The sequence below is a fragment of the Cervus canadensis genome, chromosome 30, assembly GCF_019320065.1.
Source record: "Cervus canadensis isolate Bull #8, Minnesota chromosome 30, ASM1932006v1, whole genome shotgun sequence".
Lineage (NCBI taxonomy): Eukaryota > Metazoa > Chordata > Mammalia > Artiodactyla > Cervidae > Cervus > Cervus canadensis.
In genome coordinates, this window is record NC_057415.1 from 11,820,133 (window position 1) to 11,847,725 (window position 27,593).

Here is a 27,593-nt window from a genome sequence, read left to right on the forward strand (position 1 = left end):
ACAGAAGTCAGTGGGGTCAAACATGATTCAACCCACCAAACTTGGAGACTTCGCTGTCTCCTCAGATTGCTCGGAGCATGTCCAAGTTCAGCTGGAGCTTGTCTCATGTTCAGGAGACCTGGAAAGGACAGTGGCCTTCACTTCCCTCTCTCAGCCTCAGTTCTGCCGAGAAGTTTTGTTTTACTTACTTTGTCCCTTCCAAATGTCTCCAAGGCCCCAGACATGGCATCTGGAAGGGGAACGTCTCTGGGGGTTGGATCTTACCGCCCTAGGAGACACAAGATTTTATTGAAATACAGAAGTCTGAATGTCTTTTGTCATAACCATTTCTCCATAAACTCTAAAGAGGAGACCTGAGGAGTCCCCTGGCAGTCCAGCGGTTGTAAGGCTCCATGCGTCCACTGCAGAGGATGCAGGTTCGATCCCTGGTCAGGGACCTGAGATCACACATGCCGCATGGCATGGAAAATAGAATAAAATAATAAATGCATATATTTTAAATTACAATAATTTTTTTAAAGGAGACCTCATCTTCAATATGGAGAAGGAAATGGCAACCCACTCCAGTACTCTTGCCTGGAAAATCCCACGGACAGAGGAGCCTGATGGCTACAGTCCATGGGGTTGCAAAGAGTCAAACACGACTGAGCGACTTCACTTTCACTTTTCACTCTCATGCATTGGAGAAGGAAATGGCAACCCACTCCAGTGTTCTTGCCTGGAGAATCCCAGGGACGGGGGAGCCTGGTGGGCTGCCGTTTATGGGGTCACACAGGGTCGGACACAACTGAAGCAACTTAGCAGCAGCAGCATCTTCAATAAGATAAACGTTATTGAAAGGGCTGAAATTTCCACTGGGCCCTCTAAATCACAAGGATCAACACAAATAGCACAAAAAATATTAGCGTATCTTTTATATATGCACTGTCAAAATGTTTTTAAAAATCACCAAGTTACAATTTAATGTAAAACCCTTAAGAGAGGCATATGTTTATAACATGAATTAAGGGCCAAATGAACAAGTACGTGACAGGTAATAAAATGTAACTTCGTGACCTAACGTAAGATGACTGAGTTTTGGTTTTTATTTGTTTGTTTGGCCAAACACAAAGTATTTGTACAAATGGCATTTATTTCCTCAGTATAACCGGGACAACTTTCTTTGTGAGTTGATGGATGTGTTTTATTTGTTTATTGTTCTGGTCTTTTAATGCTTTAACTTTTAGTCATTTTTAGTTGGAGGATAATTGCTTTACAAAGTTGTGCTGGTTTCTGCCATACAACTACGTGAATTAGCCATAAGTATGTATATGTCCCCTCCCTCTTGAACATTTCTCCCATCCCCACCCCATCCCACCCCTCTAGATTGCCACAGTGCGCTGAGCTGAGTTCCCTGTGTTAACACAGAAACTTACCACCAGTTATCTATTTTGCATGTGGTACTGTATATCTTCCAGTGCTACTCTCGAAGCTGTCTCACCCTCTCCTTCCCTCATTGTGTCCACAAGTCTGTTTTCTATGTCTTCTTCTCTATACCTGCCCTGCAAATTGAACTGAGGTGGATGAACCTCAGTTCATCCTATTATACAGAGTGAAATAAGTCTAAATGAGAAAAATATTGTATACTGATGCATATATAAGGGAATCTAGAAAAATGGTACTGAGGAACTTTTCATTTTTTAAAAGAGTTATGGATTCCATTACGGTTGTACTTAGCCTTAAAATACTTCAAAATATGTGTAATGGGTAACCGAGGAGAGAAATAAAATGATTCTTGAACTTTCCCAACCTGCAGACTAAACACAGTTTCTGTTACAGTTCATCCTAATGAAACACCATGCATCTGCTTTCCTTGCCATCATAACCGAGTGGCTCAGATACACTTAAACTCTCAGGAAAGGCTCCTAAAAAGCTATACTTTGGGGGTGAATAAAGGACAGGCCTTTCTAGGGATGAGAAATGTAATATCTATGAAATAAACATCATCTTGCTAAGATAGGCAAGGGGAGGGGGTCGTGAGACAGAGGAGAGAAGAGGGGAAGGGAGATGCGGGAGAGAATCAAGGTCAAGCGGGGTGAGCGGGGTAAAAGGAGAATCCTGCAGGGACCCTGAGGATGTTTAATTCCTGCTGCTGAGATGGCTTCCTCTTTTCTTTCATTTACTCAAAAAGTTTGTTAGTTTTTTAAAGCACAAAATGTTCAGAACATTTGGCAGTGTTATATCTGCAGTCTTCGCTTTCTTCTGCTGTTATCTTTTTTTTCCCCCTTTGGAAAAATGGGACCAAAAGGTGCCTCTATTTTTGGAGATTCAGAGCCTGACACAGGGATAGAGCTGCAAGACATTCTGGGAACATGTAACCCCAGTCTTGCATGTGTCATAGACAAGGACAATGGGGACCCTGGGGCCAAGGTCTGGGCCATGTCTCCCACTGATGTTTGGAGGCCATCCAGGGATCTGTTTGCTTCATGAGGTCACAAGGTGAAATCTTTGAATGTGAGAAAGTCGTAGGGGATGAGGGAAGCCTAGAGGATAGTGTAGGGATAGCTGAGAGGCCTCAGCGTGGTAGTGTGTACTCAGCTGCTTCAGGTCGTGTCCGACTCTTTGCGATCCCATGGACTGTAGCCCGCCAGGCTCCTCTGTCCATGGGATTCTCTTGGGAGAATACTAGAGTGGGTTGCCATGCCCTCCTCCAGGGGATCTTCCCGACCCAGGAATCGAACCCACATCTCTTATGTCTCCTGCATTGGCAGGTGGGTTCTTTACCATTAGTGCCACGTGGAAAGCCTTCAGCTTGATAGAAATAGACTCAAAATTTCTCAGCAGGCATCGCCTTTCATGTTCCTGTTATTTCTGATTCTGTGCTTGCTCCTCTGTACTTCTTGCAGTGTCCTTAAGGAACCAGTGCTACACAGCTAAATCCAAGGCACCTTTAACTCAGACATCACTTTTCCTTCCAAATGCATGCTAAACAGGATTTCAGAGCTCAATCTAGTAAAGATGAAGGATTAGCAGGTGTCAGCAATGTTCAGCCAGTGGTCCTGCCCACAGCATGCTTCCCCTCACTACTGTTGGTGAGGCTTCTTTAAATCCTCATCCCATGTTCAACCCAGACCCAGGCCCCAGTCCCCATGAACCTCCTAGCTTTGCCAAATAATTGTTTGCAGATTAACAACCCTCGAGGAGTGTTTGCTCTTTAATCAAAACTGCTGAAAAAGAAAACAAAGAAAATTTGTCCCTTTGTCTCAAGTAGTGAGAACAAAATACCTACAGCTTAAAAAGTCATTTCAACTTCAAGGTCGCACACCAAAGAAATCTCATCTCCCTGACCTCCAGTGTGGCCTTTTGTGGAAATCAGAGGCTTTGCTTACCTTTGCCACAATGATTTCAAGCTTTGGCGGGGCGGGGGCCCATTATAACTGTCTGGGATCTAGAGGCTATAGCCACACAAGAAACAGGTCCAGTTTTTCTTGGGCCCTGGGATGAATGGGATCAGAATAACACATGGACATTTCGTGGAGCTGCCTCTTGCCAGCCTGATCTGCTCATTTTTAGGCATGTGGGCCAATTGTATGTGTATTCAAAGACTATCTGATAAGTCTGGGAGGAAAATGTCTGTGGTGCCTTCCTGACCACAATAAAGGAATTTTTTAAAAAAGGAACTGAATGTGGCCTCCAGGGCCTCCATAGCCTGTCACCTCTGAGGAGTGGCTGCCGGGGCTGCTCCTCTTCCATTGGAGGCACCCAGGGATGTTTGACAGCCTTCCTGCCCGTTGCCTAGCAACCCCTGCAGCATTGATTATGCATGCTAAGAAATAGCAGCTATTGTCCTCTTTCCTTCTCTAGAAGAAGCTGACTGGTTTGAAATCCAAGGTTTTGCATTCAGACTGACAGATGTCAGGTTCCTGTAAATTTTGACGCTGCTTGTTCTAAATGACTAAAGAGCTTGAGGGATCTGCAGAAGTCAGTTTAAGATGGGAGTTAGCCTAGGCTTGTGGAGGCCCCTCAAGGGTTTAGGGCCTGAGCCAGCCTCTCCCATTAGAGTATCTGCTTGTTTGGATTCAGTCGGGTTGCCCTTTTCTTGATATTTTTGGATGACCTTTGTTTCTTAGTGAAATGGATTTGTGCCTTCCCACTGAAAGACACCTGGAGAACCCATAGAGAAAATGAGATGCATAGAAACCAGTCTTTGATCAAAATAAGTTCCTTTATCTTTAAGTAACTCAATTGCCAAGGAAACACTTCATTGCAGTTTCTCTGCATTAACTGTGGATGCATTAACTATTTTTGGCTCCATCCAATTTGCTTTTCAATAGCTACAATTCCTACAACATTTCCTTGTGCTGTGAATGTGCACTAATTTTCATTTTTTTAAATATAGCCACAAGTGGGCTTTGTAGGATTCATGGCCTCTCTTCCCCCTCTCTGCTAACTCAGGTGTATTCCTAGAAACATAAAGTGCTGAACACAAGAGAGGCCTTAGGAATCATATCTATAACCCACGTCTCATGTTTTATAAATGACAAATCCAGAGAGAAGTCGGGTGACTTCCTTGAGGTGTGAGTTAAAACGAGTCATAGATTTGCTGCATAAGAAGACTTGGCGTGAAATAGTGATATCCGAGCTCAGCAGGCACTTTCTTTAGTATCTAATGAAGGGCTTTTTCTTTTCATATTGCTAAATATTTGCTTGTCAACAGCAGAGGAAATGATGCAAGGGTTTTGGCAAAGTTGACTGATACACTCTGTGGCACATTACCAGGAGCCAGCTCATGTAGCATCTAACACACCATGGCCATGCCCATGCCTGGGGGCCCAGCCCAGCATAGGAGCCATGCAGCTCCCCTCACCCATCAACTCTCATCTCAAGTTACCCCTTCAAGGAGACTTCCCCTTGCTTCTTCCTGGTCTAGGTCAGACCTCCCAGTTCCATGTTATTAAGGCATCTGTACCTGTCCTTAAGAGCATTTGTTAAGGCTGTTAATCAGTACATGTGTTTGTGGGTATATTTAATCAACAACATGTGTCTACCTTCTCCAGTAGAGTGGCATATTCTTGAGGATAGGAATCATGCCTTTTAGCACATTGCCTAGTATGTAGTAGCAGGCAATAAATGCTTGCTGGATGGATGGATGGACTTTTGAAAAAGTAAAGAGTTGGCAGGTGGCACTTCCAAGTAGGGAAATGATTTGATCAGTTATTTATATGTGTGTATAGTATGGGCTTCCCTGGTGGCTCAGAAGTTAAAGTGTCTGCCTGCAATGCGGGAGACCTGGGTTCGATCCCTGGGTTGGGAAGATCCCCTGGAGAAGGCAAAGGCAATCCACTCCAGCATTCTTGCCTGGAGAATCCCATGCACAGAAGAGCCTGGTGGGCTACAGTCCATGGGGTCGCAAAGAGTCGGACACGACTGAGCGACTTAACTAACTAACTAACTAACTATAGTATATGTATATGTATGTGTATATATGATGTAATCTAATGAGAAGTCATTTTAGAAATAACTGAATCACTATGCAGAATATAGAACTATTATTGAAATTCTTTAGTTTAACTCATACTTTTTTGCCATTGAGGAAACAGAAGAGGGGCTCAGAGAAAATAAATGAGCAATCCAAAGTCACATAGCTTAAACAAGATCTCTTAATGTCAGACCAAGGACTAAAACTCAGACCTCCACATCAGCCCCAGGCTCACTGTGCATCATATTTTCATGTACTGAATCCTACACATGCCCTATAAACCACATTGAGGAAATCCAACATGATGTATGAGGTAATACAAAGGAGTGGGTAGTTTTGCTCAATTGCATATGATGATAAGAGAGATTTTCTTATTTTCCCAAGTAGAAATGCAATTCAAGGGAATAGGTGGAAATAAAGAAAATTCCAGAGTGAGTGCTTTGGTCTCGTGAGGGGATGCAAGCAAAATATCTCAATCAGCTTTGATAATAAGAGCAGTATAATGTTCATTGGAAACCCAACTCAAGCTGGTTTAAGCAGAAAAGGGAATTTATTTGCCCAAACTACTGGAAAACCTTGCTGTAGGTGCCCCAGCTTCAGGCATAGCTAGCTCCATGGCATCAGCAATTCCCTCTCTCTCTCTCTTTCTCTCTCACCATCTCTCGGCTCTGCTTTCTTCTATGCTGACTGCATTCTTGGGCAGGTTCTCCGCGTACTGTGGTAAAGATTCAGCAACAACTGCCCTGGGTTTACATGCAGCCATCCTCACAGCCCAATAGAGAACTCCTCTTTCCCAACAATTATGCACAAGTCAAAGGGCCAACTTCTATTGGTTTATCTTGAGTTGTTTCACCAGGCCCTCCAGCCAAGGGAATAGAATGTTCTGATTATCCAGGCCTGGGTCACATGCCTATCCCTGCAAATGGGAGATGAGGTCAGCTCTCCTCACACATGTTGACCAAATGTAGGGAGGCGTTTGTTCCCTGAAGGAATGTTAGAGCTGCTAAGTGAGAAGACGGGGAAGGGAGATCTGACAGGAAAAACTGAAAGATGACCAACTCAAATAGGACTTGCAGGACCTCACTCTGAGTAGAGCAGTTGGGATCTAGAAGCTCACTGGGGTCTGAGCTGGCCCTTAGGGCAGTCCCTTCGTTATCCTTGCAGGAGGCACTAGGTCTCGCCTCCAGGCTTCCCTGCTGGCGTGGCACAGCTATCTCCCCGCTCTCTGCCCCCTGGCCTGGGCTGCTGCCTCCTGCCAGCTGCTGCTCCCATGGTCTCTATAACTCACCTTCAGACTCCTTCAGAAGGAAATTCGTTGTGTCCGGTTATTCCACTCAGTGTTCCTGCCAAGCACCTACCTGCAGTCCAAGCGTCCAGTGTGGTCACGGGACACAGACGAGACCACTTATAGGCCAGAAGCAACGAAAGCCAGTGGTCTTAAAATATTTGTAAGGGCAGCAGAAGAGCTTGAAAAGATCCGCTTTCCAGAACCACAGGTTCCGGAACAGGGAAACAGTCTATAGATGAGAAAGAGTGTCAAGAGTTCATCAATTCAAGTACTTTACCCACCCACACAAGTTTATTTCTAAACCAGATGGCTATTTTCTTTCTCCCTTCTTCTCTTCCTTCCTTCCTTTCCTCCTTCTTGTCTTTCTTCTTTCCTTCCTCGTTTTAATTTTTAGGAAGAGTCATCCTTCTGTTCTCACATCTTGATCATTTGTGAAGTCTCTCACCCATTCCTCCCTCTTCCTGTGCCCCTCTCCTCTTCTTAATTTACTTTAGTATGTGAAATTCCTTTCCCACAAATAGAAATTGATGACAAGATTAAAGTAGTTAAGAGAATATTTGCCAGTGTTGCCCTTAAAAGACAGTTTATATTCCTTAACAGAATATAATGTTGCAGAAAATACTATCAATTACATCTTTATAAGTTTCTGATAACAAATTGTAAAACTTTTAATAGTGACTTGCTAAAAGGCATAATCATCTTATTGTCTGGACATTGCTTAATAGATCTCTATCTTCTTGTAGTGGAAGTGCATTCTTTCTTGGTGAGTGTGTGCATGTATATGTGCTCGTGTGTCTGTGTGTGTATGTGTGCACACTCACATGTGCTCACACATTAACATTTCCTGTGTCAGAATCCCTCTTGTACTGAAGTCACTTGGGCCTCAGTTATTAAGTTGCTTCATCAATGTCCCTTCCCCAGTAACTTCAACTTTTAACCTTTGATGGGAGATCTGTTTTTTGTCTTGTTCATTTGTCTCCTTAACCCTTTTTTGTCTTGGCTTTTCTCCAATTTACATACATCTTTTCAGAAATGCTGAAACCAAGCAGTACGTTCCACTCTAAGGAAGACTCATCTGATACCAAACATAGATGGGGTATTCATTTTACTCCTCCGCCGCATCTCTGGAAAATATGCATTGTGGTAGATGGGCTACTTTTTAATTGACTTTAACATGACAGCCCATCTCAGAGTCGAATCAGGGTCCACAGTGACCCACCAGCTCTTTTCTCTCCAGTGGAATTATCTCAGTCAATTGAATGCTGGTGTACTTAAAGCCTGTAAGTATCTTGCAATTGTCCATATCGGAGGCCAACTTCTGATTCTTTCTTTTGAGTCAATATTTCTCTAATATGATAATTGCTGTGAGTTAGTTTCCTGTCTTTCAAAGATTAGCATTTGTAATATGCAACTTGATATAATATGCCACACAAACCATCAATCTTATTCCCCAAATTCTACAAGTACTTAAAGTATGTGAATTAGAAATTAACCTCATGATTCCCATTAGAGGTTTGACTTGTTAGAGTTGGAACCATGAGAGCATGGTTGTGAAAATAAACATAGCAGCAATCAACACCCTGGCTATGAATCTTGTATTTGAGACGGCCACTTGGTATATATTTAAAATCCTTGCAAGGGCCGGTTACATATCATTGAGTTAATTTACACAGAGTGTTGGTTTCTAGTACAGTGAGCACTATCTGGGGGTGTGTGTGTGATCATTATTGTTTTTATTCAGTCATCTAATTAGCTTTTACATTTCTAGGAATGTTAGGAGGCAGTTACTACCCTCAACTTAGTTTCTAAGATTTTATTCCTATCAAGCTCTTTCTATCTCTGAATTTATTAAAATATACTCCTCAAATTTTCACTTTTGTAAGAATTGGTTAGAAGCTTCATCTACTTTTCTTCAGAGATAAGCCTATAAGTTAGAAGGATCATATAGGCTTGCGGCTATTGTTGTTGTTCAGTTGTTCAATTGTGTCCAACTCTTTGTGACCCATGGATTGCAGCATGCCAGGCTTCCCTGTCCTTCACCATCTCCTTCTAAATGCTTGAGTAACCATTGCCTGTAAGGAACCTTATGAGGAGGGTGTCTGTCTTAACGCTATTTCAGTTTAGCATTATATTCCCCCAAAGCAAATTGACCCATTAACAGCCTATTAAGGTGGATTTTATAGAATGGATCTGTCCAGTAGAAGTACAACGTGAGTCACAAAAGCAAACCACAAACTGTTTGTGTTTTAAAATTTCCTAGTCTGCACATTAAAAAGTGTAAACATGCAGATGAAGCTAATTTCATTAATGTATTTTATTTAACTCAACATACCTAAAATGTTTTCATTTCAACATACTGTGAATCTAAAAATATTAATGAGATATTTTATGCATACCAAGTTTTCAAAATCTGAAATCTGTATTTTATACTTGCAGCAGCACATCTCAGTTTGGACCAGCAATATTTCAGATTATCACTGACCACATGTAGCTGTTGGCTACCATTTTGGACAATGCAGATCTGGAAGATATCAGAAGAGTAAACAGTCTCAGTTAGAAACAGATCTTGACCCAGAAACACTTAGGCACGTTGACAACAATTCTCACAGATACTGGTTGCCTCGTAGGAGAGTTTATTGCCTTTTATGCTTTAAGCACAGTGGCACGCATGGTGCATAATAAGGTTTTGCCATAATAATCTCTTTTTTTAATCGTTCACCTTAACTCTGTTTCTCTGCTCTCTAAAATGTATCAGTTCAGTTCAGCTCATTTCAGTTGCTCAGTCGTGTCCGACTCTTTGCGACCCTGTGAACCACAGCATGCCAGGCCATAAGATCAGCATGTTAAAAAGGATACAGTCTTTATTTTACCTTGTGTCACTGGAAAAAACCCTGACGCTGGGAAAGATTGAAGGCAGAAGAAGCAGAGGATGACAGAGGATGAGATGGGTGGATGGCATCACTGATTCAATGGACATGAACTTGGGCAAACTCCGGAGATGATGAGGTACAGGAAGCCTGGTATGCTACAGTCCATGAGGTTGCAAACAGTTGGACATGAGTTGGCAACCAAACAACAACTCCTAAACCACCTATACTTTGAACGCACAATCATTTGTCATGTTCCACAGCATCCAGTCACACCAATGATTTCAAATAAGTCCTCTGGCTTCTCCTACTAGCTTCCCATTAGCCTTAATATTCTGTGGAGGCATTTCAGATGAATGTTAATCTTCCTTTGTTTTTTTCTCCTATTTTACCTTCACTTCAGTCCTGTACTTGAGTTTATTTCATTTTAATCCACTCTTCCAACTCTGAATCAATGTGAACACCAGGCAGTAACTCACTGAAGCTCTGGATAAGTCTTCTCCCTTGAGAATGTCTTCTGAAAGGATGGCATCTTTAGAGTGTCAGGAAATTCACCAGGAATAAGATGAAATGAAGCTACAAAGCAGATGCTAGGAGTAAGAAAATAGCAGTGTTCAATGATGGGGCAAATACGCCTGTCAAAATGAAACTTAAGTGGAAGGGACTGTCAGTGAGGGAAGCTGCCACCCTGTGTCCATTGCCAGGGGACTTAGGGAACTAGCCAAGCCACCCTTAATTGAGTAAAATGACAATCAGCCATGGTGCTAAAACAGAGATGAAATTTATAAATAGGGTTGATAGCAGGATTTTTCCAGCTTCTGATTGCTGTCTGGCTATGGTTCCATCCTTAGAAAAATTCTGTCCTTCGAGTGCCAAATTCAGAAGATGATTTTGCCCAACTCGTTACCGCCATATTTTCTGAATCTCTTAAAATAGAATTGGATCATAATTTAGCAAAAGAACTTGACATGTAAAAATGGATGGGCACATACATAGGATGAAGCCAGATTTGTTAAATACATTTGTCCCATGAATAGTGAGATCTCCTTTCTTAAATTCAGAAATAGTACTGAAGCACAGTTTTTAAGCACAGTTTTGCACTGAGAGTGAGTCTCTTCTCGTAGGATTTTGCTTTGGGGAATGGAAATATGAAATGTTTGTTAAGTCTTTCAGTTTGGTGCCCCCAACACAAGAAAATCCTGTCTTCCTTCCCACTCTGCCCTGCTGTCTGACATCCCTTCATCTCTCTCTCTCTCTCTAACACACACACACACACACACACACACAATCTAACATTCTTGAGCCAATATTACATAGCTGAAACTTGAGAAGAATGTTTACCTGCAGAATGTGTTCATGCTTTTTGATAATGACCTAAAAGTCTTAGTTGCCTTCTCCAATTTATGGTTAAACATGGACCAAGGCCTTAGAAATGAACCATCTCAGCAACTCAGAGCAGACTGCGTAAAGAGACTGGATCTCTGAGAAAGCTCCACAGGCTTCAAGGGATTTCTGGAGGGAACAAGGCAGTCTCAGAGGCACTTTCATGCCTTGGACAGGCCCCATGCTTTATCCATGCATCTTTTGGCCTTCTAAGATCTTACTTAGCATGAGCAAATTGAATGCAAATTGGTTGGAGTTTCAAGTTCGAATCTCCCAAATATCTGTACCAGGGAGCTGGGGAGGTATTTCAGCTTAGACTATCTCACCTAGTCTTCCCAGGCAGCCTGTGAAGGAGATGACATTGTCACCCCTTCCTTACCCTAAAGAAGAGAAAGCCAGAGTTCAGAGAGGTCCAGAGCAGAGCCAAGGTTTGGACCTGGATCTTTTGATGTGAAGCTAGAACTACTCCCCTATGGGTATCACCAGTGTTAAAATCTACACAAACTTTGGGGCCAGCTGTCCAGGAGAAAGTGCTTTGGGCTGTCCTCTCAACCTTGCACCCCACTACCTGCTTTCTCTTCCAGATGCTCCCTTCATTTCTGTTCCTTCCTTGGGCTCATGCTCTGTCTTTCCAGACGACCAATCACTTTCCATCCCTTCCCAGTGCTCTTAAATCTCTAGTTTGCACAGACCTCATGGTTCAGGGGTTCTTTAAGTTGCCAGACACTGAGATAGGCGGCCAGTGATGAATTGGGTGAACACAACACACTTCTGTCAAAGGACGTAGGGGAGACGGACACTTACCAAAATCATAATGGAAATCCGAGTGTAAGAAATGCTCTGTGTGTGTTTTTCTCTGTGACTCCAAAGCTGATAAGGACATGAGGGACATCCCTCCATGTCCATCTACTCACCTCATCTACAAAACAGTGGGTGGACTGAAAAAAAAAAAAAAAAACAGCTAAGAACTTGCCGATGGGTGAAACCAAGCTAAACAAATCGCCAAGATAAGTTCTTCACACTTGCAATGCAACAGAGATGAGAGGAGATTAGTTTGAATGTGTATGAGCCCAGTTTTCTGGGCTGAAAGGGAGCAGAGCCCTAGGCCTCAAATTTCAGTCACTGTTCATTTTGTTATTATATGAAGAGATGTGCAGTTTCTGTAGCAACGGCTCTATCACAGCTTTATGGCCTCTCTGAGCACTCACTGGCCCAAATCTGCTCACTTTCCAGGCAGAACCAGTGGTGCATTTAGGGACACTTCTCAGAAAACCACATTCTTGAGTAAGAATAGTGAACCCCATCACCAGACACTTTTTTTTTTTTTTTTGGAATGACATCGCCAGGATCTCTAGAATTTGACGTAAGAAGCAACTGTGTCTGGTCTAATGAGAAGTATACCTATGATTTCTGTCTCCTTAGGTCAGGTCACTGGAAAGAAAGCTTCAAATCCTACTAAAGGCAGTTTATGAAAATGCTAGCTTCTGGAAAGGTCATAACAGAAAAGACTGTGATCTTGCTGCTCTCATATTTCCTGTTGCTGATGCAAGGCAGGCCCTTGTATTCTCAGTGTACTGTCTGGAGAGCAGTCTTAGGTGGGGTCAATTGCATTTTGCAAACTCATTGTGTTGTAAAATCAATGACAGACCACCCAGCCCCGCTGGGAATGAAGGACTTGCTTCCCGAGTTGCTGGGAAAGCTGCAACAGACAGTCCTTGACTGCCAGCAACTTATGAGGACTCAGCAAGTCCCCTCAAGGTCATATTCCCTTTCTGGTGTGTCCCCCATCCAATGACTGATTGTTAAGGGGCTATAAAGGCCCAGCCCCCTTTGCCCAACTCAGGACCACTCTGAAGGCTCGTCCTGCAAGGCAGATGAGCTTCTCTTAGATTGCATCACAGCTTAGCTTCACTCTCTGTCCAATTCCTCCCACAGGTATGAATCCCAAGAGCAACCTTAATACATGTCTTGCCCACCAAACTGCATCTCAGTCTTCTCTCCAGGGATCTTGACCTGTGGCATATCCCAAGCTCCATTCGTTGTCCAGGTCAGATGCATCCACACGGGGAGATCAGACTCAAGGCAGTGAGCTACACCACGACCACCAAGTACCCGACAGTGCTTGGACCCAGGACTCAGTGCTGAGCCTGCACTCAGGACACACCTGGCGGATGGCAGTGCTTTCGTTCTGTTCCAGTGTCTGCTTAAGTGAATCTGGATGTTCCCATCAGCCATCTAACTTTGATCATGACTTACTGCAGTCTCCTTGGAGAAGGGAGTCACATGCCACCTCTCCCAGGAGGAGTCCTTTGGGCTTCCCTCTGACCTCTTTTGCTCCCAGTGTTTGCTCCTCACGGCCTTTATCACCCATTCCACAAACCCCTCAGGACTATACACCGTGTGCCTGGTGCTATATGCAGAGCCAGCAGTGTAGAGGTGGAGACACAGTCCCTGGGTCAAGAAGCTCACCATCTATACCACAGATAGGCAAATAAACGTGCAATTAGAGTGTATGATGGCCGGTGGTTTGATAGAGTTGGGATGAGGTGTACCTATGAGGGTCGTCCAACCTAGCCTGGGAGGCCAGGCCACAGGGATGTGACAACAATGCAGGTGTCAGTGAACACTTCTCAGGAAGGTGAAGGCCAGAGCCTAGTCTTGGAGGATGGCTGGGTGTTAACCAGGTGTAGTTGTAGTCTATTTATTCTTATGGCTGATATAACAGATTACTACAAACTCAGTGGCCTAAACAATGCAGATTATTTCTCTCATAGTTTTGGGGGCAGGTATCTGAAATTAGGCTTTCTGAGTTAAAGTCAAGATGCTCTGGCTCTCTCTGGAGGGTCTAGGGTAGAATTCTTTTCCTTCCCTTGTCTGGATTTTAGAGGCTCCCCGTATTCCTTGGCTCATGGCCTCTTCCTCCTTCTTCCAAGCCAGCAGCAGAGCATCTTCTCTCCTCTCTGATCTCTGCTTCTATCCTAATAGCTTCTCTGTCTTGCTCCTCTTTGTTGTTGCTCAGTCACTAAGTCATGTCTGACTCTTTGCGACCCAATGGACTGCAGCACACCAGGCTTCCCTGTCCTTCACCATCTCCTAGAGTTTGTTCAGACTCATGTCCCTTGATTCAGTGATGCCATCCAGCCATCTCATCCTCTGTCGTCCCCTTATCCTCCTGCCTTTAATCTTCCCCAGAATCGGGGTCTTTTCCAGTGAGTTGCTCTTCACATCAGGTGACCAAATACTGGAGCTTCAGCTTTAGCATCAGTCCTTCCAATGAATATTCAGTGTTGACTTCCTTTAGGATTGTTGGATCTCCTTGCAGTCCAAGGAACTCTGAGGAGTCTCCTCCAGCACCACAGTTCAAAAGCATCAATTCTTCAGCACTCAGCCTTCTTTACGGTCCAACACTCACATCTACACATGATTATTGGGAAGACCTCCTGCCTGTCTCTTATAAGGATCCTTGTTTGTGATGACATTGAAGCCATTCAGATAACCTAGGGTCATCTCCTCACATCAAGATCCTTAACCTAATCATATTTGTAAAGTCCCCTTTGCCATGTAAGGTAACATATTCAGGGACTAAAATGTGGATACCTTTGGGGCAGGGTATTATTCAACCTCCAACACCGGTGACCCCGGCCAAGTCAGCATACCAGGCAGAGAGATGAACACGGCCAGGGCAGGAGGAATGTGGCCAGTGTCATTTGGGCAGCTCCAGACATTTCATAAGGTGGAAGCATAAGTTGCAAGACAGGCATGTCAAGAGATTAAGCTGGATAAAGATGCAGGGGAGCCAGTTCATTCAGGCACTGTGTCTGGAGGTTGAATTATAATTGTGACTATCACCCTATTTGCTCATGAGTGTCTGAGGCCACTATTTAGGTCAACATCTTCTTGATGCCGCTGCAACTCTGGTCAGGGACTGGCATGGAACAGGAACTCAGCATGTGTGTGGCATCAGCAAATGCTCGTTGTGCCGTCGTGACACTGTGGTGGGAGGCAGAATGGAGTGAGCAGAAAATTAGAGGCACCAGAGCCCGTCTGGCATGCTCTTGGGCATGGTTTTTGTGGCAGCGGGACTGGCCTTCATGAGCTCGCTGGCACAGACATTTCCTGAGCCAGCGGTGTGTGGGGCACAAGCTAGGGAAGTCTTTTTGGAGAGCTTACGTAATAAAGACTGGAGATGTCTTCATCATTGAAGCTGGAAGGTGGGTACCTGAGGGTTTATTATGTTCTTCTCTCTACCAAAGATCTTCATAATATAAAGTTTTACAAAGTTTATATGAGTAGGGGTGAGGTGCACAGGGCAGCCTAGAAGGTACAAGCAAAAGTGAAAGTGAAAGTTGCTCAGTCGTGTCCGACTCTTTGCGACCCCATGGACTGTCTAGTCCCTGGAATTCTCCAGGCCAGAATACTGGAGTGAGTAGCCTTTCTGTTCTCCAGGGGATCTTCCCAACCCAGGGATTGAACCCAGGTCTCCTGCATTGCAGGCAGATTCTGTACCAGCTGAGCCACAAGGGAAGAATACTGGAGTAGGTAACCTATCCATTCTCCAGGGGATCTTCCTGACCCAGGTATCGAACCAGGGTCTCCTGCATTGCAGGAGGATTTTTTACCAACTGAGCTATCAGGGAAGCCAGCTGGCCCCCAAATGGGAGAGATGATGGTTGGGACCATTAAAAATGATGGTGATAAAAATCTTAGCAGCCGCACCTCACACTGCTCAGAGTGGCCATCATCAGAAAGTCTACAAATAGTGAATGCTGGTGAGCACGTGGCAAAAAGGGAGCCCTCCTACATTGTTGGTCAGAATGTAAGTTGGTACAGCCATTATAGAGGACAGTGTGGAAGTTCCTTAAAAAACTAAAAACAGAGTTGCCGTATGATCCAGCAATCCCACTCATGACACATATCCAGAAAAGATGAAAACTTTAATTAAAAAAGATACGTGCAGCTTAATGTTTATACCTGCACTTTTCATAATAGCCAAGACGTAACAGTCAAGAAAACAGCCTAAATGCCTATCAACAGATGAATAAATAAAGAAAATGTGGTGCATATATACAATGGAATATTAATCAGCCATCAAAAAGAACAAAATAATGCCATTTGCAGCAAAATGGATGGACCTAAAGATTATCATACCATCAGACAGAGAAAGGCAAATATTTGTGGAATCTAAAAAATGACACAAAGGAACTTATTTACAAAACAGAAATAGACTCACAGGCATAGAAAACAAACTTATGTTTACCAAAGAGGAAAGAAGGAGGGATGGATAAACTGGGAATCTGGGTTTAAGAGATATACACTACTATTTAATATATATAAAATAAACAAGGACTGACTGTATAGCACAAGGAAATATATTCAACATCTTGTAAAAAGAAAAGTTCATGTCAGTCGCTTAATGGAGAACACCTATGGACCTGCTTCATAAACTGTAAAAACTTTGCGTATGCAGAAGGAGCTTTTCCTCAGTTCTTCATATAAACATTTTTTTCCTCGGGAATTAGGCCATTTGTTTTCAGTTTTTTGATACCTGAGTGTGTGATACATGAGATGAATGTCCTTCCCATCCAGGAACCTTAAGCCCCCTAGAATAGTTCCTTCTTGACAGCTTCCCTCTCATGCCCTCAGTCTAAGCTGTGTTGGTTTCTCTGCTCTGCCCCTGGTCCTCAGACGCTGAAGGATGCCAGCGATAATGCACGCAAGGACTTCCACCGCGAGGCCGAGCTGCTAACCAACCTCCAACACGAGCACATTGTCAAGTTCTATGGCGTCTGCGTGGAGGGCGACCCGCTCATAATGGTCTTCGAGTACATGAAGCATGGGGACCTCAACAAATTCCTCAGGTACGGGAGGCGCCGGGAGCCAGGTGGGAGGTAGGCTTCATACGATCTGGGGGTGAGGACAAGAAGTTCCCAGGAATGACCAAGGGGCCCTGGGACCTTTCTCTGGAACCACCTATCCCAGTGACAACACCAATGCCTGCCACAGAAAAAGAACCCAAGTCCACTGCATTGCTTCTTTTCCTGAACCAACAAACTCTACTAATGTGACACTAATGATTCCCACCTGCATTTATTGAGTGTTGCTTTATTAAATGGTACATGACATGTACATCTGAGATGGGCCTTAGGATCTGTAGGAGTTTGCCTGGTGGATAAGAGGAGTGTTGTTCTGATAAAGGAAACACCAATGGCTCAGGCTCCCGGGTGTCACAGGGAAAGGCTTGGGCTGCTGAGAGCGATGAGTCTTGGAGACACCGGACAATGCGAAAAACCAGGGCGAGGGGAGGTTTAGACAAGGAGGTAGGAGGAGTCATGGCTGGAAAGATGGACATTTGGACTTTGTTCTGAGGTCAGAAAGCAGAACCAGGAGGTCAGTAGGTCAGAGGATTGAGTGAAAAGAACACATCAAAAGAGTGAAACATCTAGAAGGAAGGACAGGTCTAGGGAAGACTCAGGATTAGGACTCAGGTCAAGTCCCTGAAGTCAGGAAAAGATAGCCAGCTTCACCTGAGGGTTGTGTGGTCAGGGAGAAACTGGAAGGTGGTAAAATGAGGAAAGGGGAAGCATGGTGGATAAAAGGGAGTTGTTGGGTTGCTAAATAGGGTTGTCGCTTGGATTTCCAGCACTGGCCAAACTGGGTCTGGTTTCAGTGGCAGGTTCTCAGGCAGGTCCCTTCCTTGGGGCAATGGGTGCAGGGGCCTGGGAGGGGCTGCAAGATACAGCAAGTGAGAGATACCTCACAAAGTGAAAGGCATCGCAGAGCAGTGTCTCTTGAGGGGACACTAATGATCCAGGCAGGATGCTGAGCTGGAGTTGAATCTCAGCTCTGACATGTATTAGCTGAATGACCTCGGGCAAGTCTCTTAGCTCTTCTGATGACACTACTGAGCCAGCAGGGTACGCATGAGGCTGAATTAGAATGAATAGAAAGCTCGTCGCATAGAAGCCAGTAGGATGTTTTCAACAAGCAGAAGCTTGAATCCTGCTAGTAGTGATTTCTACTCATACACCAACTACCTCAGTGAGGTAAACTGAAAGGTGGCTGGGTTTGATGAGGGAGATAGAGGATGGTTGTGGTCACCCTGCTGGAACCCATAGTGAGTTTTCTTATCCTGCATCTACCAGGGGCAAGAATAAGTGTGTTGATCCCGATACTCCTTGGTGAAGGAAATCAAGTGATGTTTTTATTTACATTAAGCAGATGTGCAAATGGAAGCCACACATTTAAGATCTTACACAATGGGGAAAGTAGGAAGTCTCAGTGGTGAGGGCTGGAAGACACAGTTCTCCCTCCTGTTCTGCATCAGCTGCTTGAGGCCCTTGGGTGGGTCCCCAACCCACTTTGCCTCAATCACCTCAACCCTCAGGTGGGTCTGAGTTAGAGCCTCTCAAAGACACATCTGGCTCTAATGTGTTGTTTTCTTTAAAATGTAACTAATCTTTGAAAGATTAGCAATTGTTAGCTTTGATTCCTTGGTAGATAGTTTAACTTAAGAGAAATAAGGAAGATGCTCCCCACCGGCCTCAGTTTCCTTACCTGTAAAAGGGGTATAATAACACCCATCTCATGGACTGGTGTTAGGACTATTGTGATGGCTAATGTTGTATGTTAGAAAAGGCTAATGTATTGTTAGCTGCTCAGTCGTGTCTGACTCCTTGCGACCCCATGGACTGTAGCCTGCCAAGCTCCTCTGTCCATGTGATTCTCCAGGCAAGAGTACTGGAGTGGATAGCCATTTCTTCTCCAGGGGCTCTTCCAGACCCATGGATCAAGCCCAGATTTCCTGCATTCCAGGCAAGTTCTTTACTGTCTGAGCCATCAGGGAAACCCATTGTGATGGCAGGTAATCAACAGATGTTGCACCCATAGCCCTTCTTCTCTGACACATTTTCCTCTTCATTTTGGTTGAGGGATCCATAATCCTGGGAAAGTGACACCTTTTGCGTTACACCAGCACTTAGACTACTCTGTCTTCCTCCAGTTTCTACAGGCCCTGGAGAGAGCTTTCCAATACAGTCAGCACCAGTGGCTTCATGCAGCCACTGGAAAGTTCAGGAAAGGTAGAATTTAAGGAATAAGTCAATTGCTGACAGCAAGTGAAATGGGGAGAGAGTACTAGTGTGTTTAGAAGTGGCATCCCATGGCTTGTACAGTCTGGATCATTGACCATCTCTAGCCTCATGAATACACATACACAGGTGGTGGGAGAGAGGACAGTGGGAGCTTATACACAGTTTGACTCATCTAATGTGAAAGAAAGGAAAGAAGCTGCATTTAATTGATATCTAGCTGCTTATAGGAGAATTAATTTCCTTCTATTCCCATGTTCTAGGCTATGTCCCTATTTTAAAATGCTTTGCTTTCCCCAAACTGTAGAAAAATAAATTCAAATGTACTCACCTGGATTCAAGTAAATGCCTCTCTGATCTCAGACTGTGCACGTGTGTGTGTGTATGTGTGTGTGTGTTGCTTCCTTCAGTCTCAGCTCCATCCCTAGTTCTCCTCTCTGCCTTCCAGAAGGAGCAGGCACCTGATTCTCCCTTGGCAGCTTGTACAAGGTGGGGAGTTGTTGAAAACCTCTTCTGCTCAATTTCAGAACCTCCTGAATTCTGGGAGCAAAAGGTTTTCTATGCCAAGAATCAGGTTCTCAGGTGCAAGGATGTGCTTGTGAACTACAGTCTGTCCTCTCCTTCTGGGAGGAAACCATGTCCTTACGCTGCCATGAATTGTGTCCTCAAGTGTCACTGGAACTTCTCTGTGAAGACAGATGTCTAGAGTTATCCTCCCACCCCTTTTATTCATCCCAAAGCCATTGAGGACCAACAGGAACAGGCCTTATGTTAGGGCCTGACCCTGCTACCTGCTTCCCAAGCCCAGAGGGGCTCTCCCCTCTTGAGGCATGTTCTCCTGAAAGAGGTGAAATATGTTGTTATTTCCAAGAGCTGCAGGGTACCCTGTGGAGTGAAGCAGAGAGGCGTTGTCACCTTTGCTTGCACTCCTCTTAAGAACTTATTTAAAAGCCTTGCCTGCCCTCTTTTTACACCAGGACTTTCTACTCAAGATACCCAGGACAGAGCAGGAGAAATGTCTGGTCAATGATGCAGGAGCCTGCCCCACCCCCCAGGGAAGGGGGTATAGGGCAGGGGGCCCTGGAGAGCGCCTGCTTTCCGGTCCTATGGAGTGGACTGCTGCAGGATGGGGGGTTTGCACACACAGAGGTGGCCTTTTGCACTGGCCTCTAACTTTTTCTATTTTCCTAAAGTCTCTGTCACAGAAAGATTCTTAGAGGAGTCTGGATTTCTGGGGCTGAAATAAGGCTGTGTCCCCTCTCCTATCACATGTGCGTGTGTATTCATGAGGTTGTGTGCAGGTGTGCCAAATTGTTTCAGTCATTTCCAACTCTCTGCTATCCTATGGACCATAGCCCACCAGGCTCCTCTGTCCATGGGGTTCTCCAGGCAAGAATACTGGAGTGGGTTGCCATGCCCTCCTCCAGGGGATCTTCCCCACCCAGGGATTGAGCCCATGTCTCTTAGGTCTCCTGTGTTGGCAGGTGGATTATTTACCACCTAGGAAGCCCCATTCATGAGGTTATAGAGGGTCAAAATGATCCAGACTGTACAAGCCATGGGGTACCATTTCTGAACAGAGCAGTACCCTTTCCCCCGCCCACTTTCTCTCGGCAATTGACTTGTTCCTTAAATCCTACAGTTCCTGCAACTTCCAGTGGCTCCGTGAAGCGCCCAGTGCTAATTCTGTGGAAAGCTCTGTCCAGTGCCCGTAGAAACTGGAGGACAGAGCAGTCCAGGTGCTGCCACAATGCAGCAGGTGTAACTCCCAGGGTCATGGATCCATCAAGCAAAATAAAGAGGAAAATGTGTCAGAGAAGAAAGTTTGTGGGGACAACATTTACTCCAGTATTCTTGCCTGGAGAATCCCATGGACAGAGGCGCCTGGAGGGCTATGGCCCATAGGGTAGCAGAGAGTTAGAAATGACTGAAGCAATTCGGCATGCCTGCACACAACCTCATGAGTACACACGCACATGTGATCAGAGAGGGTCAGTCAGTCAGTCAGTCAGTTCAGTCACTCGGTCACGTCCAACTCTTTTCGACCCCATGGGCTGCAGCACGCCAGGCTTCCCTGTCCATCACCAACTCCCAGAGCCTACTCAAATTCATGTCCATCACGTCGGTGAGAGGGTACACAGCCTTATTTCAGCCACAGATTACCTGTTGTCACAGTAGTCCACTCTCCGAACTGAATCTGTGACGATTTCACCCTGGCTTACATTTTCTGGGTATTTCAGGATTTCTCACAATTTGTGTGCATCTCTAGATCCCTTTCCTGGTGTTGCCTATGATGAGTGAAAATACTGTCACTTTCTCCTGCCCCGTTAGTGCTAGGAAGGATTGGGCTTGAGTAACCTTTAGTGAGGGGATGGGGCCAGTTCTGAGAGCCTCGTCACAGGCCAACCACAAAAAGAAATGCACAGGGGATAATGCATATTTTCATATCACCATCCGTTTCTTTTTTTAAGGAAAACTTGGTTTCAAAGCCTTTCCCTCTGGCTTTCAAGTGAAAATCCACAAGGCACCGTACAAGCAGTGTCTAAAGCCTCTTCTGTCTGTCAGTGTGATCTTATTAGGAAGGTATAGTCAGTATCCCCAGTTCACAGAATGAGGAAGCAGGCCCAGAGATGTCTGCACCCACTGAGGTCAAAACTAGCATGGTAGAAGGAGATCAAATTCATTTCTGGTAACCTAGAACCTTGGCCACTGCACTGTAAGACTTCTTACTCCAGTGAGAGAGTCTCAGTAGAAAAAAGCCAAGGCTTTTCCTGTATTCTCCTCCGTGTGACCATTGGCAGTCAGGGCTGGAGTTTGAATGGAGGTGAAATAACTGTCAGGATTTGCCTTGTACAAAAACAGGACAGGATATATCCAGATGTTTTCGGATAAGAGGAACCTCAGTGACAGCCCCCGTGGCTCAGTCAGTAAAGAATCCATCTGCAATGGAGGAGATCCAAGTTTGATCCCTGGATCAGGAGGATCCCTTGGAGAAGCAAATGGCTACCTACTCTGGTATTCTTGCCTAGGAAATCTCATGAACAGAGGAGCCTGACAGGCTACGGTCCATTGGGTCACAAGAGTCAGACACAACTTAGCAACTACAGCCAAATCAAATGATAACCCAACATAACAGACCTTTAGATTTTTGACTAATGAGAAAATTACAGATTGGGCATCATTGACTCAATGACATGAGTGTGAGCAAACTTCAGGAGATGGTGAAGGACAGGGAAGCCTTTTGTGCTTGCAATCCATGGGGTCACAAAGAGTCAGACACGACTGAACAGCTGAAGAGCAGCAACAACAAACTGGACTTGCTAAAAGACTTTCCCGGGTCACAGGGCTGGACACAGCCAGAGCTGGGCAATTCCCTACCTCCCTGTCCAGTGCTTATTCTCTGAAAATGCAAGAACAAAATATCTGGTGACAGTGTGTTCTGGGAGCCACTGTGGCTGGAGCCATGGTGGGAGGGGCTGTGGGACTGGCCTGTAGGAGGAGGGGCAAAACGAGTTGGATGTTCTTGGATAATTGGATGTTCTTGGATTATTATGGCTCTGATACAGCTCTGAAACACTGTGGATGGGGTCACCCACTTTAAAATTTGTTTAGAATCTTCTATGTTTACTTGATGGAGAAGGAAATGGCAACCCACTCCAGTACTCTTGCCTGGAAAATCCCATGGATGGAGAAACATTGGTAGGCTACAATCCATGGGGTCACAAAGAGTCAGACTTGACTGAGCGACTTCATGTTTATTTGAAGTGCTTCCAACTGTCCTGAAGGATCTTCTCCCTTGTTTGCCTTCGGGAGGCAGAAGCCCTTAGACTGTCCTGGCAGGTCCAGCAGCAAAAGTAGCCTTTCCCCCTGGCCCTGCAGCGCTCCCTCAGTCCGTCAGGGCAGTGACTCCAGTCTTAGCTCACCAGGCAGGATTCCAAGTTGGGGAATGTGGGGTGGAGGTAAGGGGTTAACAGTGGCATCCTAAGACTGAGACCCTCCCTTACCTGAAGCACAAGCCACTGTTCAGATGCCTTAAGCTGCAGCACAGCTGGGGAAAAAACTGGATAAGACAGAAGATAAAGAAGATATACAACAGTACCATACTTCACCACTCGCCACACAGTATGGGGAATAAAAGTTGCCCCAGTGAGAGAATAAATGTATTGTGATTCAAAAAGCTGCCCTCTGTGGCGGCCAGTGCAGATGGAGCTGGAGATCAGGGATGGGGATGAGCTGAAGGAGATGGCAGTTTTCACTGGAAATGAATGCCTGGGATGAGGATGCTCAGTTATTCTGCTGAGCTGGGCTTGAGGATGACAAGTGTAGCTTGAAACCATGTCAGGCCATGGGACGGGTGAAGTGGGGGAGATTAGAGCTGCACTCTGGAGGAACCAGCCTGGGTGAGGGCCCTCTGCTGCAGGACGTGGCTGAGAGGGGGAGTGGTGGGGCTCCTGCTGGGGTGCAATGACCCCTGACTCCAGGAGAGTGAAACTCTCCCCCAGTGTCTTATTTTAATTTGCATTTTTTTTGTTGCTGTTGTTCACTTGTTTTTTGCTTCAGCCACCCACTGTTTTCTAGGGTTTTGGAATCTAGCCAGTGCCTGACCCCAGCGTAGTTCCAGAGCCCTAAAAGGTGAACCTGTCTGTATGTTGAGGGAGCACTGCTCAGGCCCACGGGGTCCTGGAAATGTTAGACTTTCTGGGAAATGAAGCCTAGGTATTCTGGACGCTTTGGAGGTAAAACTATGGCTGGATTGTCCTTGCCTCCTATTTCGCTAAGGCAAGCAGTATCCTCCCACACCAGAGGCTGATGAGGGGCACAGGACCCCTCAAGGCAAAGAGCCAAGGTTCCACGAGGCCTTTCGTGTCCTCCCCAGGGCTCATGGACCAGATGCCGTGCTGATGGCCGAGGGCAACCCGCCGACGGAGCTGACGCAGTCGCAGATGCTGCACATCGCCCAGCAGATCGCTGCAGGCATGGTCTACCTGGCCTCGCAGCACTTCGTGCACCGGGACCTGGCCACCCGGAACTGCCTGGTGGGCGAGAACCTTCTAGTGAAGATCGGGGACTTTGGCATGTCCCGGGACGTGTACAGCACTGACTACTACAGGGTGAGTGGCTATACCCCTGAGGAGACCCCAGGGCCCTCCTCCCCTGGGGACCTCTTGTATTCATGTGCTAGGGCTGCCACAACAGAATACTGCAGGCTCAGTGGCTTGCACAGCAGATGATTTTCTCACAGCTCTGGAGGCTGGAAGTCCAAGGTCAAGGTGACTGTAGGGTTGGTTTCTTTTAAGGCTTCTCTCCTTGGCTTGCAGTCTGTGCCTTCTTGCTGTGTACATCCTCACATGGTCTTTTCTTTGTGCACGTACATCTTTGGGGTCTCTCTCTGTGTCTAAATTTCTTCTTATAAGAATGCCAGGCAGACTGGTTTAGAGCCCACCCTAATGGCCTCATTTTAGCTTAATCACCTCTTTAAAGGCCCATCTCAGAATACAATAGTATTCTGGGATACTAGGGGCTAAAGCTTCTACATATAAATCTGGGGAGGACATAATTTAGCCCACAACACCATCCTGTCCTTTCCATGGTTCTCTAGATATCATCAAGAGAAAGATTTCAACATGAGAGTTGTGCCAGGGGAAGCCTGAGGACTTTAGGAGGCCATAAAGCTAAAGGATTTAGAGGTTTGGTTTTGATCCTGTGAAATTATGCCTGGAGCCTTTTGTTCGAGGTTTGACTTTAGGTGAACTTGTTCACATAAATGAAGGTACCCTAAGACGTTGGAAATTCCCGCTGAGAACCATCTTGGTTGGTGGCCATCTTCATAAGAGGTTCTGTCCTAGCCAGTCTGTCTGGGGTTCCACCCTTTAACATGCTAATGGCTAGAATTGTATTCAATGATGCAACTCCACTGATTACCTGGAGTTGACCCCCTTGGAATATTAGATTTGTTAACTGAGATCTCAGAACTCGGGTATGAAAGAAAAGGTTCTTTTCTGGAAACTGGGAAGTTCTGATATTGAAAGTGAAGATTTGGGATCGTGTTCTACCATCTCAAACCCCCCATTTTTTTTCTTGTTGTCATGTTTGATTTTTAAGGGCAGAAGGATGTAGAGAAGAAAAGAAATAAGTGTTCTAGAAATACATCACCTAAAAAGATAAAACCCATAACTGAACTACCTTTCGTACTAGATTGGGCCTGGTGAAGAACATGCCTGTCCTTGCCTTTGCTCCTCCCATCATGACTTATCTTTGAGCAAGAACCTCGTCCTTTTGTCTCCTGTACTCCTCCTTGCAGCCTCCCTCACCTCATTGTCTGCCTTTTAGCTGAGCTGACTTTGCTACAATTAGTCTAAGACAATGAACCCATTGCCTAGCTGCAAATTCTTCTGTGGATTGTTTTGTGGGGTTTCTTCCTTTGTCATTTTGATAAGCATTGTGATAAGCATTTTGATAAGCACCTGTTCTAAGTCTAGGGATGACTAGTTTGGTCTAGAAAGCTAAAACTTGGCAGGAGGTTACATGCCAATGGATGTGTGTTCTGTTAGCTCTGCTTCCTTGGCAGGAAGTGGAGAGATGGGGTCATTTCCCTGTCCCAGGAGACAAATGAACACATGGGTTCTTCCTTTAAAATAATCTTTACTGATCTTGATGAGCATCCAGGGAAGAAACATGTGGCCCTGGCAATGGCTCTCCCTTTCACAGTAAGTTAATAAAGGTTTCAGAGTGGTCTGGCACAAAATAAGTGCTCAGTAAATATTTTCAACTTTATCATTATCCAAATCAATAAAGCTATGCTTCATTCTCAAAGCTGTGACTGAACGAGGTGGGACTCAGTGTCCTTTTCTACAATCTCTAGAAAAATAATTCTGAAGAAAACGACTGAAAAACTTAACAACATGAAGATAAATTACCCAATTATAAAATAGGTAAAAGATTTAAGTTTCTTTCGGTGCCCCCAAAGAAAATATACAAATGGCCAATAAGTACATAAAATGATGCTCGACATCATCAGTCATTAGGGAAATGTAAATCAAAACCACAATGAGGTACCCCTTCACAGCCACTGGGCAAAACAGACAATAAGAAGTGTTAACAGGGATGTGGAGAAATTGGAACCCTCATAAATTGCTGGTAGGAATGTAAAATGGTGTAGTTGCTTTAGAAATAGTTTGGCAGTTCCTCAAAATGTACAACAGAGAGTCATCATATAACTCAGAAATTCTACTCCTTGGTATATACCCAAGAGAATTAAAACCACATGTACACACACACGCACACACACACACACAGAAGTACACAAATGAGATAGCAGCATTATTCATAATAGCTCAAAAGTGGAAACAGTTTAAGTGTCCATCAAATAGTAAACAGATAAACAAAATGTGATCATCCGTATGATAGACTATTATTCATTAATTAAAAGGAATGATGTACTGATTCATGCTACAATATGAACCTTGAAAACATTACTATGGTTAAGTGAAGGAAATCAAGCACTAAAGGTCACATACTACATGATTCCATTTATACGGAATATCCAGAATAGAGAAATCCACAAAATGGGAGGTGAATTAGTTGTTGCCAGAAGCTAGGGGACAATGGAGAATGAGAAGTGACTGGTTCTGGATATGGAATTTCTTTTTGGAGTGATGAAAATGTTCTATAATTGTGTAGTGTGATGGGTGTTTAGTATGTGTGTAAATATAATAAAAATCATTGAACATGTACTTTAAAAGGGTAAATATTATGGTAGAAGAATTATATCTTAATTTAGAAAGCTTTAAAAATACTAGCAAAGCAATGACCATCATTATAGACATGAGAATTTAGCCTTGGTCATTTATTCATTTTAAAACACTGTCATTTGTCATCTACCATATATTCTGATTTTGTTAAAAAGAAAGTCCTCCATTTAGTGACATTTTCTTGAAGTATTTCCTTCTGAATAGATTGGAGGAAATAATGATTCCCAGTTTCTTTATTTGTTAATGTTCTTCACGGAACTATCCCAGTCATTAAGAAATGTGCTTCAGGTGCCACATTGATTTAATCATCCCACCATGGTCCCTACTCAGTTGCAGCTGCAAGGTTTATATGTTCACTTTGTTGTTTGTTGTTCCCATTGAGGATGAGGAGAAAGAACCAGACTTACCTTGACTTCTGTGACAGGTGGGCCGGGTAGGATTTGGTACAAAGTGGATGATGAGCTTAAGAACTGGCTGATTTAGTAGTAGCTTAGAAAAAATGACTTCCCTGCTGGCTTAGATGGTAAAGCATCTGTCTACAATGCAAGAGACCCAGGTTCGATTCCTGGGTCAGGAAGATCCCCTGGAGAAGGCAATGGCAACCCACTCTAGTACTCTTGCCTGGAAAATCCCATGGACGGAGGAGCCTGGTAGGCTGCAGTCCATGGGGTCGCTCTACAAGTTGGACACAACTGGGCGACTTCACTTTGGAAAAAATAAGAAATTATGAATTTCATTTTGCTATCTCTAAAATTTTCA

The 27,593-nt window shown here is 44.6% G+C and overlaps 1 protein-coding gene across 6 annotated transcripts in view; it reads left to right on the forward strand.

Moving 5' to 3' along the window:
* Positions 1–27,593, forward strand: part of NTRK2 (neurotrophic receptor tyrosine kinase 2) — a 388,663-nt gene that overhangs the window by 291,893 nt on the left and 69,177 nt on the right. For all 6 annotated transcript variants that reach the window (XM_043453247.1, XM_043453252.1, XM_043453248.1 and 3 more), the window contains 2 exons: positions 16,682–16,854; positions 23,960–24,194. In XM_043453247.1, the coding sequence (XP_043309182.1) occupies positions 16,682–16,854; positions 23,960–24,194 (408 nt within the window). The remainder of the gene's footprint in view (positions 1–16,681; positions 16,855–23,959; positions 24,195–27,593) is intronic.